The sequence below is a fragment of the Anolis sagrei genome, chromosome 7 (genome assembly GCF_037176765.1).
Source record: "Anolis sagrei isolate rAnoSag1 chromosome 7, rAnoSag1.mat, whole genome shotgun sequence".
In the NCBI taxonomy this organism is placed as follows: domain Eukaryota; kingdom Metazoa; phylum Chordata; class Lepidosauria; order Squamata; family Dactyloidae; genus Anolis; species Anolis sagrei.
This window is the reverse complement of record NC_090027.1, coordinates 16,192,647-16,205,243: the sequence shown is the minus strand read 5'-3', so window position 1 is coordinate 16,205,243 and position 12,597 is coordinate 16,192,647. Positions and strand designations below refer to the sequence as shown.

General features: G+C 44.3%; 1 protein-coding gene across 1 annotated transcript in view; it reads right to left on the bottom strand.

The window, feature by feature from the left end:
- Positions 1 to 10,790, bottom strand: part of TCF7L1 (transcription factor 7 like 1) — a 119,794-nt gene extending 109,004 nt beyond the window's left edge. Inside the window, exons 1-2 of the mRNA XM_060787669.2 lie at positions 10,206 to 10,790; positions 9,912 to 9,990 (exon numbers count right to left, since the gene is read on the bottom strand). Of these exons, the coding sequence (XP_060643652.2) occupies positions 9,912 to 9,990; positions 10,206 to 10,460 (334 nt within the window). The 5' untranslated portion in view covers positions 10,461 to 10,790. The remainder of the gene's footprint in view (positions 1 to 9,911; positions 9,991 to 10,205) is intronic.
- Positions 10,791 to 12,597: the final 1,807 nt, after the last annotated feature.

Sequence of the window (12,597 nt, the reverse complement as noted above, 5' to 3'; positions counted from 1 at the left end):
TACTCCGATTGGTACCAACACATTTATTTAAGCTTTACTTGGAACCTTTTCTCCATTCGCTTATCTGAAAGCGGATTTGCTCAGGCAGAAAGATGCTGAATAGGTTTGTGCTGCATCTCTCATTCATGTTCAATCAGTTCACTCAGAAGTAGAAAGACAGCTGTGCTCATCTGTTATAGTCAACACAAAAAGAACTCTTTGTCGGGACAGCTTCATCCTGGTCTATTTACGGCATAATGAAAGAGTCCAAGTGCCAGGAGATGCCATTCTTGGAAAGTATGGTGAAATGACCCAACTCTGTAACTTCTCAAAGCCAATCATACTCCATACCATGATGCTGAACTTATCTCAACAGGACGATCTGGAGCAACGTTTCTCAACCTGGTGGTCAGGACCCCTGGGGGGGGGTCACGAGTGGGTGTCAGAGGGGTCGCCAAAGACCACGAGAAAATCCGGTATTTTCTGTTGGTCATGGGGGTTCTGTGTGGGAAGTTTAGCCCAATTCTATCGTTGGTGGGGTTCAGAATGCTCTTTGGTTGTAGGTAAACTATAAGTCCCAGGAACTACAACTCCCAAATATCAATGTCTATTTTCCTCAAACTCCACCAGTGTTCCCATTTGGGCATATTAGGTATTTGTGCCAAGTTTGGTCAAGATCACTCATTGTTTGAGTCCACAGTGGCTTCAAACTACAAGAGAGGAGATTCCATCTGAACATGAGGAAGAACTTCCTGACTGCGAGAGTCGTTCAGCAGTGGAACTCTTTGCCCCAGAGTGTGGTGGAGGCTCCTTCTTTGGAAGCTTTTAAACAGAGGCTGGATGGCCATCTGTCAGGGGTGATTTGAATGCAATATTCCTGCTTCTTGGCAGGGGGTTGGACTGGATGGCCCATGAGGTCTCTTCCAACTCTATGATTCTATGATTCTATGATTCTATGAGGTGTCTTCCAACTCTTTGATTCTGTGATTCTATAATCCAATTAAAAGCAGCTAACCTGGATCCTGAAACTGGATTATAATAACATAACAACAACAACACTTTATTTGTATTTCACCCTATCTTCTCGAGGGGACTCGGGGCAGATTCCAGCCCACCAAACCCTTCCAGTATTTTCTGTTGGTCATGGGAGTTCTGTGTGCCAAGTTTGGCCCAATTCTATCGTTGGGGAAGTTCAGAATGCTCTTTGATTGTAGGTGAATTATAAATCCCAGGAACTACAACTCCCAAATGTCAAGGTCTATTTCCCCCAAACTCCATCTGTGTTCATATGGAATATTTGTGCCAAGCGGAAAAATACTGTGTTTTCTGATGGTCTTTGGCGACCCCTCTGACACCCCCTCATGACACCCCCCCCCCCCCAGGGGCTTCAACCCCCAGGTTGAGAAACGCTGTCTTATAGGGTGTTGGTTTATGAGGACAGGCAGTCCCCAAGTTGCAAATACCCTACTTACGAACAACTCTTGGGCCCTTCCAGACAGGCCCTGTATATACCCAGAATCTGATTCCAGGCTTTCTGTTTTAAACTGGATAATATCAGTCCACACTGGGATAAACAGAAAACCTGAAATCAGATCCTGGGATATAGGGCCTGTCTGGAAGGGCCCCTAGTTTAGAACAGAGGGAGATAACAGGAAGTGAGAAATCTACCCCTTGGAAGGGAAATCCATTCACGAAGCTTTATCCCCAATCCTTGTTTCCACAAGAAACCTTTTTTTTTTTCAAAATCCAATTATCACAGGGACAGGAAATGAGGGGAAATCTTCTTCCCAGGGGCACAGACAGCAAAGGAAACACCAGTGGGGTGTTCACACCCTCCCCTGTGCTATCCAAGACTGTTTATACACACACATCTCCCATTCATTCTCTCATATCTATCTATCTATCTATCTATCTATCTCACACACACACACATATACACACGCAGGTTCATAGATAGATAGATGGATGAATTTGTTTCCAAATTGAAACAGGGACATCTTTAAGTGTAACTTCAGCCAAATTCCCTACACTATCCTAAGAGTGTGTGTCTCTGTGTGTATATGCCATATAGATAGATAGATAGATAGATAGATAGATAGATAGATAGATGATAGATATCACGTTCATAGATAGATAGATAGATAGATAGATAGATGGAAGATATTGTTTCTATGTTGCAACAGGGACATTTTTGAAGTGTAACCCCCAGCCAAATTCCCTATGCTAGCCAAAGTATGTATGTGTGTGTATAAAATATACATATCCCACATATATATATATATATATATATATATATATATATATGAATACACACACACACACATATATATATCCCATTCATAGATAGATACATTAATAGATGAATCTGTCCCTAAGTTGGAACAGGGATATATATGAGTTATATATTCATCTAATACAATATATAAATATAAATAAATATATATATACACACACACATATATCCCCTTCATTGATAGATACATTACTAGATGAATCTGTTCCTGACATATGAGTTATATACTCATCTAATACTATATATATATATTGAATCTATAGATACATTCATAGATGAATCTGTTTCTAAATTGGAACAGGAACATCTTTAAGTTTAACTCCAGCCAAATTCTCTACGCTAGCCAAAGTATGTATGTGTGTGTATAAAATATACATATCCCATTCATTCATATTCCTCTACTACTATACACACACATATATATATCCCATCCATAGATAGATACATTAATAGATGAATCTGTTCATAAGTTCATATATACGAGTTATATATATACGAGTTATATATAGTTCATATATACGAGTTATATATTCATCTAATACAGCGTTCCTGGGGGGTCGGGACCCCTGGGGGGAGTTGTGAGGGGGTGTCAGAGGGGTCACCAAGGACCATCAGTAAACACAGTATTTTCTGTTGGTCATGGGTGTACTGTGTGGGAAGTTTGGCCCAATTCTATTGTTGGTAGGGTTCACAATGCTCTTTGATTGTAGGTGAACTATAAATCCCAGCAACTACAACTCTCAAATGTCAAGGCCTATTTTCCGAAAACTCCACTAGTGTTCACATCTGGGCATATTGAATATTTGTGCCAACTTTGGTCCAGATCCATCATGGTTTGAGTCCACTGTGCTCTCTGGATGTAGGTGAACTACAAATCCAAAACTCAAGGTCAATGCCCACCAAACCCTTCTAGTATTTTCTGTTGGTAGTGGGAGTTCTGTGTACTAAGTTTGGTACAATTCCATTGTTGGTAGAGTTCAGAATGCCCTTTGATTGTAGGTAAATTATAAATCTCAGCAACTACAACTCCCAAATGACAAAATCACCCCCCCCCCCAAACCCACCAGTATTCAAATTTGGGCGTATTGGGTATTTGTGTCAAATTTGGTCTAGTGAATGAAAATACATCCTGCATATCAGATATTTACATTATGATTCATAACAGCAGCAAAACTACAGTTCTGAAGTAGCATCGAAAATAATATTATGGTTGGGGGTCACCACAACATGAAGAACTGTATTAAGGGGTCGCGGCATTAAGAAAGTTGAGAAACACACACATATATATATATACAGGGGCGGCTCAACCCATCACGCAAAGTAAGCATTTGTCGTATAGTTGATTTTGCCCAGGGGCGCTCTTGAGGCGCTCTTGGGGGAAAATAGACCTTGACATTTGGGAGTTGTAGTTACTGGGATGTATAGTTCACCTACAATCAGAGCATTCTGAACTCCACCAATGATGGAATTGAACCAAATATGGCACACAGAACTCCCACAATGAACAGAAAACATATATCAGTGATGGGGGGGGGGGGGGGAGCACACCAAAATACTGTTTGCTTACCATTGAAAATTACCTAGGGCCACCCATATATGTGTGTGTGTGTGTATGTATGTCCCATTCATAGATAGATACGTTAATAGATTAATCTGTTTCTAAGTTGGAACAGGAATATCTTTAAGTTTAACTCCATGCAAATTCCCTATGCTAGCCAAAGTATGTGTGCGTGTGTATAAAATATGCATATCCCATTTATCTATATAAATTAAAATGTAATGTTCGTTTGTGGGATTAACAGGACTCGAAAACCACTGGACGAATTGACACCAACTTTGGACACAAGACACCTAACAACCCAATGTATGTCCTTCACTCAAAAAAATTGATTTTGTCATTTGGGAGTTGGAGTTGCTGGGATTAATAGTTCACCTACAATCAAAGACCATTCTGAACTCCACCAATGATGGAATTGAACTAAACTTGGCACACAGGACTCCCATGAGGCTGGATGGCCATTTGTCAGGGGTGATTTGAATGCAATATTCCTGCTTCTTGGCAGGGGGTTGGACTGGATGGCCCATGAGGTCTCTTCCAACTCTATGATTCTATGATTCTATGATTCTATGATTCTATGATTCTATGAACAACAGAAAACATTAGAAGGGTTTGGTGGGCATTGTCCTTGAGTTTGGGAGTTGTAGTTCACCAACATCCAGAGAACACTGTGGACTCAAACAATGATGGATCTGGACCAAACTTGGCATGAATATTCCATATGCCCAAACATGAACACAGATGAAGTTTGGGGGAAAATAGACCTTGACATTTGAGAGTTGTAGTTACTGAGATTTATAGTTCACCTTCAATCAAAGAGCATTCTGACCTCACAAACGACAGAATTGGGCCAAACTTCCCACACAGAATCCCCATGACCAACAGAAAATACTTAAGGCCATCCAGTCCAACTTCCTTCACTAGGGCAAGAAAATGTAATCAAAACCCTCCTGACAAAGAGCCATCCAGCCATAGATAAAGATAGATATATATGATTCACACACAGAGAGAGATATAGTATCATAGATTTGAAAGGGACCCCTAAAGAAGGGCAATTATATGTTGCATATTCCAGAGTAGGCAAACCAGACAATCTCCATGTCAACACCGACATAGAAACAACAAGGAATACTGTTTACCCACAAGCATAAAAGAATTACATATATTAGAAACCATTCCTTTATTTTCCAGATCACCAGATTTATTTATTTATTTATTTTGTATACTTCTACCCCGCCCTTCTCAACCCCCGAGGGGGGGACTCAGGGCGGATAAACGTATAAAAACAGCAGTTAAACGGTTAGACAATTAAAACAACAATATATATCACAGTCAATAGCCAATCTCAAGCACAGTGTTCGCCAACTCCATACTTCGTTCCACATTGTCTATTCCTATCCGTTGTCGCAGTCCTTTATTTATCTGCCAGATTGCCCAAACGCCTGGTCCCACATCCATGTTTTTAATTTCTTTCTAAAGGAAAGGAGAGATGTCGCTGATCTAATTTCCCCGGGGAGTGAATTCCATAGGTGAGGGGCCACCACTGAGAAGGCCCTGCTCCTCGTCCCCACCAATCTCACTTGTGACAGAGGCGAGGCCGAGAACAGGCCCTCCCCAGAGGATCTCAAATTTCGATGTGGGACGTAGAGGGAGATGCGTTCGAACAGATACGCTGGGCTGGAATCATATAGGGCAGTGATTCTCAGCCTTCCTAATGCCGCGACCCCTTAATACAGTTCCTCATGTGGTGGTGACCCCCCAATCATAAAATTATTTTTGTTGCTATTTCACAACTATAGTTTAGCTACTGTTATGGATCATAATGTAAACATCTGATATGCAGGATGCACTTTCACTGGAGCAAATTTGGCACAAATACCAAATACGCCCAAATTTGAATACTGGTTGGCTTGGGAGGGATTGATATTGTCATTTGGGAGTTGTAGTTGCTGGGATTTATAGTTCACCTACAATCAAAGAGCATTCTGAACTCCACCAACGGCAGAATTGAACCAAACTTGGAACCCAGAACTACCATGACCAACAAAAAGTACTGGTAGGGTTTGGTGGGCATTGACCTTGAGTTTTGGAGTTGTAGTTCACCTACATCGAGAGAGCACTGTGGACTCAAACAATGATGGATTTGACCAAACTTAGCATGAATACATTAGCATGAATACTAAATATGCTCAAATGTGAACACAAGTGGAGTTTGGGGAAAATAGACAACATTTGGGAGTTGTAGTTGCTGAAATTTATAGTTTATCTACAATCAAAGAGCATTCTGAGCCCCACCAATGATAGAATTGGGCCAAACTTTCCACACAAAACCCCCATGACCAACAGAAAACACTTTGGCGACCCCTCTGACACCTCATCATGACCCCTCCAGGGGTCCCGACCCCCAGGTTGAGAAACGCTGGTATAGGATTTTGCAGTTCAAAACCAGCACTTTGAATTGTGCTCGGAACTGGATTGGCAGTCAGTGGAGCTGACATAACAGGGGGGTGGTATGCTCCCTGTATGACGCTCCGGTGAGCAATCTGGCTGCCTCCCGCTGGACTAATTGAAGTTTCTGAACAGTCTTCAAAGGCAACCCCACGTAGAGTGCATTGCAGTAATCTATCCGGGATGTAACAAGATTGGGCCACAGCAACGCGTGGCAGGGGACGGCTAGTAGATAGATAAATATATACCCATATATATGGTTTTCCCCCTCAGCTTGAGCGGCTGAGGGGGAAAAGGAAGGGGCCTGAGGCTGTTAGGAATGGTGGGAGTTGAAGTCCAAAACAGCTGGAGGGAGGGCCCAAGTTGGCCCAGGCTTGGGTTATATGGAAGTTTCCCCCAGGCCTGATCCCGTTCAGGGTGGATTTCCTCCAGATGTGCTTGAAAGAAAACCCCTTTCCTTGGCCAGGCTGGAGTTCCAACTCCGTGTCGACGTGTCAAAAGTTTGCAGCAATCAACAACTAACAACAACAAATGCGAGAAGTTCCAAAAGGAAAGTGTAGCAAAGTCCCACACACACATACGCACACACACAAAACTCCCCGAGATGGCGGCTTTGCTCCTCTCCTCTTCCCTATCCTCCCCTCCCTTTGGATCCTCCTCGCTTCCATCCCATTTCCTCTGGGGGGGGGGGGGGTGTTTTGTTTTGCCATGATTGTTATGATTTTTCCCCGGGGAAACAAAGAGGGGCGCGCGCTCACTCTTCACGCTCTCTCTTAAAGGCGCACGCTCACTCACTCACTAACTAACTCTCTCTCTCTCTCTCTCTCTCTACTCCAGGGGTCCACAAACTTTTTCAACAGAGGGCCAGGTCACAGTCCCTCAAACTGTTGGAGGGCCAGATTATAATTGGAAAAAAACATGAATGAATTCCTATGCACACTGCACTTATCTTATTTGTAGTGCAAAAATAACACACACACACACACTTAAAAACAATACAATAATTAAAATGATGAACAATTTTAACAAATATAAACTTATTAGTGTATTGTCGAAGGCTTTCATGGCTGGAATCACTAGGTTCTTGTGGGTTTTTTCGGGCGATAGGGCCATGTTCTAGATCAGGGGTCCTCAAACGTTTTAAATAGAGGGCCAGGTCACAGTTCCTCAAATTGTTGGAGGGCCAGATTATAATTTGAAAAAAAAATGAATGAATTCCTATGCACACTGCACATATCTTATTTGTAGCGCAAAAGATACTTTAAAACAATACAATAATTAAAGTGAAGAACAATTTAACAAATATAAACTTATTAGTATCTCAATGGGAAGTATGGGCCTGCTTTTGGTTCATGAGATAGGATTGTTGTCATTGTTGTTGTGTGCTTTCAAGTCGTTTCAGACTTGGGTTGACCCTGAGCGAGGGCCGGTTAAATGACCTTGGAGGGCCGCATCCGGCCCCCTGGCCTTAGTTTGAGGACCCCTGTTCTAGAGGCATTTCTCCTGATGTTTCGCCTGCATCTATGGCAAGCATCCTTAGAGGTAGTGAGGTCTCTTGGAATTAGGACAATGGGTTTATATATCTTTGGAATGGCTGGGGTGGGGCAAAGAGCTCTTCTCTGCTGGAGCTAGGTGTGAATTCAGAGGTATGCTTGCCATAGATGCAGGCGAAACATCAGAAGAAATGCCTCTAGAACATGGCCCTATAGCCCGAAAAAACCCACAATAAACTTATTAGTATTTCATTGGGAAGTGTGGGCCTGCTTTTGGCTGATGAGATAGGGTTGTTGTTGTTGTTGTGTGCTTTCAAGTCGTTTCAGACTTAGGTTGACCCTGAGCGAGGGCCGGGTAAATGACCTTGGAGGGCCGCATTTGGCCCCCTGCTCTACTCTCTCTGAGCTCTTCCCATACTGGTAATCCATAATTTCTCAAAATCCTCAGTAATCCATAATTTCCCAAAATCTTTTTTCCCTTTTTCTTTTCTTTTTCCTCTTCTTATTTTATTCTCTCTTGTTAATACTTTTTTAAAAAATTATTATTCTTTTATTTTCTTTCTGATGGAAATTTCTGTAATTTTTTTTTAAAAAACTCTCTCTGAAAGGGGCATGCACTCACTCTAAATCTCTCTTGCCCTCTCTCTGGAAGGGGTGTGCACTCACTCTTAATTCTCTCTCAAAGGGGCATGCACTCACTCTTAACTTTTTCTCTCTGAAAGGGACAAACACTCACTCTAAATCTCTCCCTCTCTGAAAGGGGCATGCACTCACTCTTAACTCTCTCTTAAAGGGACACACATTCACTCTCAATCTCTCTCTCAAAGGGGCACACACTTACTCTAAAACTCTCTGTTAAAGGTGCTTGCACTCACTCTTAACTCTCTTTCTTAAAGGAGTGCACACTCACTCTAAATCTCTCTCTCTTAAAAGGGTGCGTACTCACTCTAAACCTCTCTTGCTCTCTTTCTGAAAGGGGTGCGCACTCACTCTTAATTCTCTTTCAAAGGGGCATGCACTCACTCTTAACTCTTTCTCTCTGAAAGGGATGCACACTCACTCTAAATCTCTCTCTCAAAAGGCACGCACTCACTCTTAACTCTTTCTCTCTTAAAGTGACACGCACTCTTAACTCTCTCTCAAAGGGGCATGCGCTCACTCTAAACCTCTCTCTCTCTTAAAGGGGTGCACACTCACTCTTAACTCTCTGAAAGGGGTGCACACTCACTCTAAAACTCTCTGTTAAAGATGTGTGCACTCACTCCAACTCTCTCTCAAAGGAGAGTACACTCACTCCTAACACTTTCTTAAAGCAGTGTGCACTCACTCTAAATCTCTCTCTCTTAAAGGGGCACACACACTCTAAATCTTAATCTCTCTCTTAAAGGGGTGCACACTCACTCTAAATCTCTCTCTCTCAAGGGGGCTTGCACACACTCTAATCTCAATCTCTCTCTCTTAAAGGGGCACACACTCACTCTGAATCTCTCTCTTAAAGGGGCATGCACTCACTCTAAATCTCTGTCTCAAAGGAGCATGCACTCACTCTAAACGCTTTCTCTTAAAGGGGCGCACTCACTCTTAACTCTCTCTCTGTGTCAAAGGAGCACGCACAAACTCTAAGACTCTCTCTCTTAAAGGGGCACGCACTCACTCTAAAACTCTTAAAGGTTATGCACTCACTCTAAAACTCTCTCTTAAAGGGGCACGCACTCACTCTAAAACTCTCTCTTAAAGGGGCATGCACTCACTCTAAAACTCTTAAAACACTTAAAGGGGCATGCACTCACTCTAAAACTCTGTTATAGGGGCACGCACTCACTCTAAAACTCTCTCTCTTAAAGGAGCATGCACTCACTCTAAAACTCTCTTAAAAGGGTGCACACTCACTCTAATCTCAGTCTCTTAAAGGGGCACACAATCACTCTAAAACTCTCTCTCTTAAAGGGCGCACACTCACTCTAATCTCGATCTCTCTTAAAGGGGCACGCACTCACTCTTAAGTCCCTTCTCTCTCTTAAAGGGGCGCACACTCTCAATCTCTCTCTCTTAAAGGGGCGCGCGCTGTGGCTCAATCAGTCCCCTCCTCTCTTGAATCTCTCCCTCTGTGTGTGTGTGTGTGTGTGTGTGTCTCACTCACCTTCGGCGACGGAAGCAGGAGAGTCCCGCGGCTTTTGGAAACTTTCCCGGGGCCGTGGAGGCGGGGGCGGCCTCTCTGCCTGTTCGGAAAAAAGAAAGAAGGAGGAAAAAGGGAGGTTAGGAAAGGAAGAAAGACAAAGAGAGGAAGGGGTGGGTGGGTGAAGAGGGTCGGCGGAGGGGCCCTTCCTTCCTTCCTTCCTTCCCAAGAAGGGAGAGAGAGCGAGAGGAAAGGCCTTGGGAGGGAGGGAAGGAGAGAAAGCCAGAACAGAAGAAGGGAAACTTTTTCCGGGCTCACCTCGGACTCGGAGCTGCTCCCCCCTCCGCCTCCTCCTCCTCCTCCTCCGGCCGCTCGGCTCTCGGACTCGTGGACCAGGGAGGACTTGAGCTCGTCGAGGTCCCCGTGAGCGGACCCTCGCCCCCCGGCGCCCTTGTCCTGCTCGTCGCCCTCGTCCTGGAAGGGGATGAGCTCGTCGGGGGCGCCCAGGTCGTCCCCGCTGCCGCTCCCTCTGTCCGAGGCCGAGGCGCCGGGGTCCGGCTGGAGCTGAGGCATGGTCCGGAGGGGGCCCGGAGGGGCTCGGGGCCGCCCCCTCCCTCCTTCCCTCCCGTCCCGCAGGAAGCGAGAAAGAGAGGAGAGAAAGTTGGGAAGCTGCCTGGATCTCTTCCTCCCTTCTCCCTTCTTCCCTTTCCTTTCCTTCTTGGAAATCACAGCCGGGTCCCCTGCTTGGCCCACCCGGGGAGGGTCGGAATGTGGGCGAGGGGCCGGAGGAAGAGGAGGAGGAGGAGGGAAAGAAGGGAGGAAGGAAGGAAGGAGGGAAAGGAGGAGAAGAGGAGGAGGAGGAGGAGATGGGGAGGAGCTCCCGCTGCAAGCAGACACCCCCAGCGCTGGGAAAGGGGGGCTCCCTGTTGGAGGGGAGGGCAGGGGAGGGGAGGGGGCGTGCCTTGCAAAGGGAGGGACAAGGGAGGGAAGGACCCATCGTCCCCCGTCCCCCCCCCCCCATCATCACAGGACATCTAGTCTCACGCCAAGTTTGTAAACTTGGTGTTTTGAAATGCATTGCAGAACTGGACCCGATAAAGGAATCCTGCGACCCCCTCCCCTCTTTTTCCCCGCCCCCAAGTTTTGTTTCTTTTCCTGACGCTACCAACTTGGAAAAGGGGAAAGGGATACTAGGGTCTTCGATCCGGGGGCTGTCTCTCCCCTCTCGGTGCTTTTTCCCGCCGCAGAACTCCTTGCGACACCACCCCCCCTCCCCACACACACACCCTTTTCTCCCCCAGGAAAGAAAAGCAGGGTTTTTCGGTTGTTGTTGTTGCGCCTCCCGAGTTTTGGCCTGAGGAGCGCGCCTGGCTGGGTGGCTTTAGGAGGGAGGGAAGAAAGAAGGAAGGAAAGAAAGAAAGAGGGAAGGAAGGAGGGACGGAAGGAAGGAATGAAAGGAGGAAGAAGGGAAGGAAGGAAAGACAGAAGAAAAGAGGGAAATAAGGAAGGAAAAGAAGGATGAAGAAAGGAAAGAAAGAGGGAAGGAAGGAATGAAAGGAGGGACAAAAGGAAGGAATGAAAGGAGGAAGAACAGAAGAAAGGAAAGACAGAAGGAAGGAAGAAAAAGAAGGCATTAATGAAAGAAAGGATGAAAGAAAGAAAGAGGGAAGGAAGGAATGAAAGAAGGAGGGACAGAAAGAAGGAAAGAAAGAAGGAAGGATGGAAGAAAGGAATGAAAGAAGGAAGATAAGAAGAAAGGAAGGAAGAAAAGAAGAAAGAAAGAAGGACAGAAGGAATGAAAGGAGGAAGGGGGAAGGAAGGAAGGAATGAAAGAAGAAGGGACAGAAGGAAGGAAGGAAGAAAAAGAAGGAATTAATGAATGAATGAAAGAAAGAAGGATGGAAGAAAGGAATGAAAGAAGGAAGGCCAGAAGAAAGGAATGAAAGGAGGAAAAATGGAAGAAAGGAAGGAAGAAAAAGAAGGAATTAATGAATGGAAGAAAGTAATGAAAGAAGGACAGAAGGAAGGAAAGAAGAAAGGAAGAAAAGAAGGAAAGATGGAGGAAAGAATGAAAGAAGGAAGGACGGAAGAAAGGAAGGACAGAAGGAGGGAAAGAAAAAAGGAAGGACAGATGAAAGGAAGGAAGAAAAGAAGGAAGGAATGAAAGAAGGAAGAATGGAAAGACAGAAGGAAGGAAGGAAGAAAAGAAAGAAGAGAAGATTGGAAGAAAGAAAGAAGGACAGAAGGAAGAAAGGAAAGAAAGAAGGACGGAAGAAAGGAATGAAAGAAGGAAGAATGGAAGAAACGAAAGACAGAAGAAAGGAAAGATGGAAGCAATTAAATAATGAATAATAAATAATATTTAATATTTATACCAGGATGATTTTAATGCTTTGTCTGAATGTTTAAATTTTGTTTATGTTTAATGGTTTTAATGATTTTAAGTCAAAGTTATATGTAGTCATTGGTTATTATGATTTCTTCATGTTACTGTACGTTGGCATTGAGTTTTTGCCATTAATATGTTGTAAACCGCCTTGAGTCTCACCCAGGAGTGAGAAAGGCAGTATATAAATACAGTAAGTAAGTAAGTAAGTAAATAAATAAGAAGGGAAGGAAGAAGGGAAGGAAGGAAGAAGGAAGGAAGGAAAAAAGGCAGCTAGGCAGGGTGCAATCCCTCCCCTCAGGAGGAAGGAAATCCCAGAGTCCC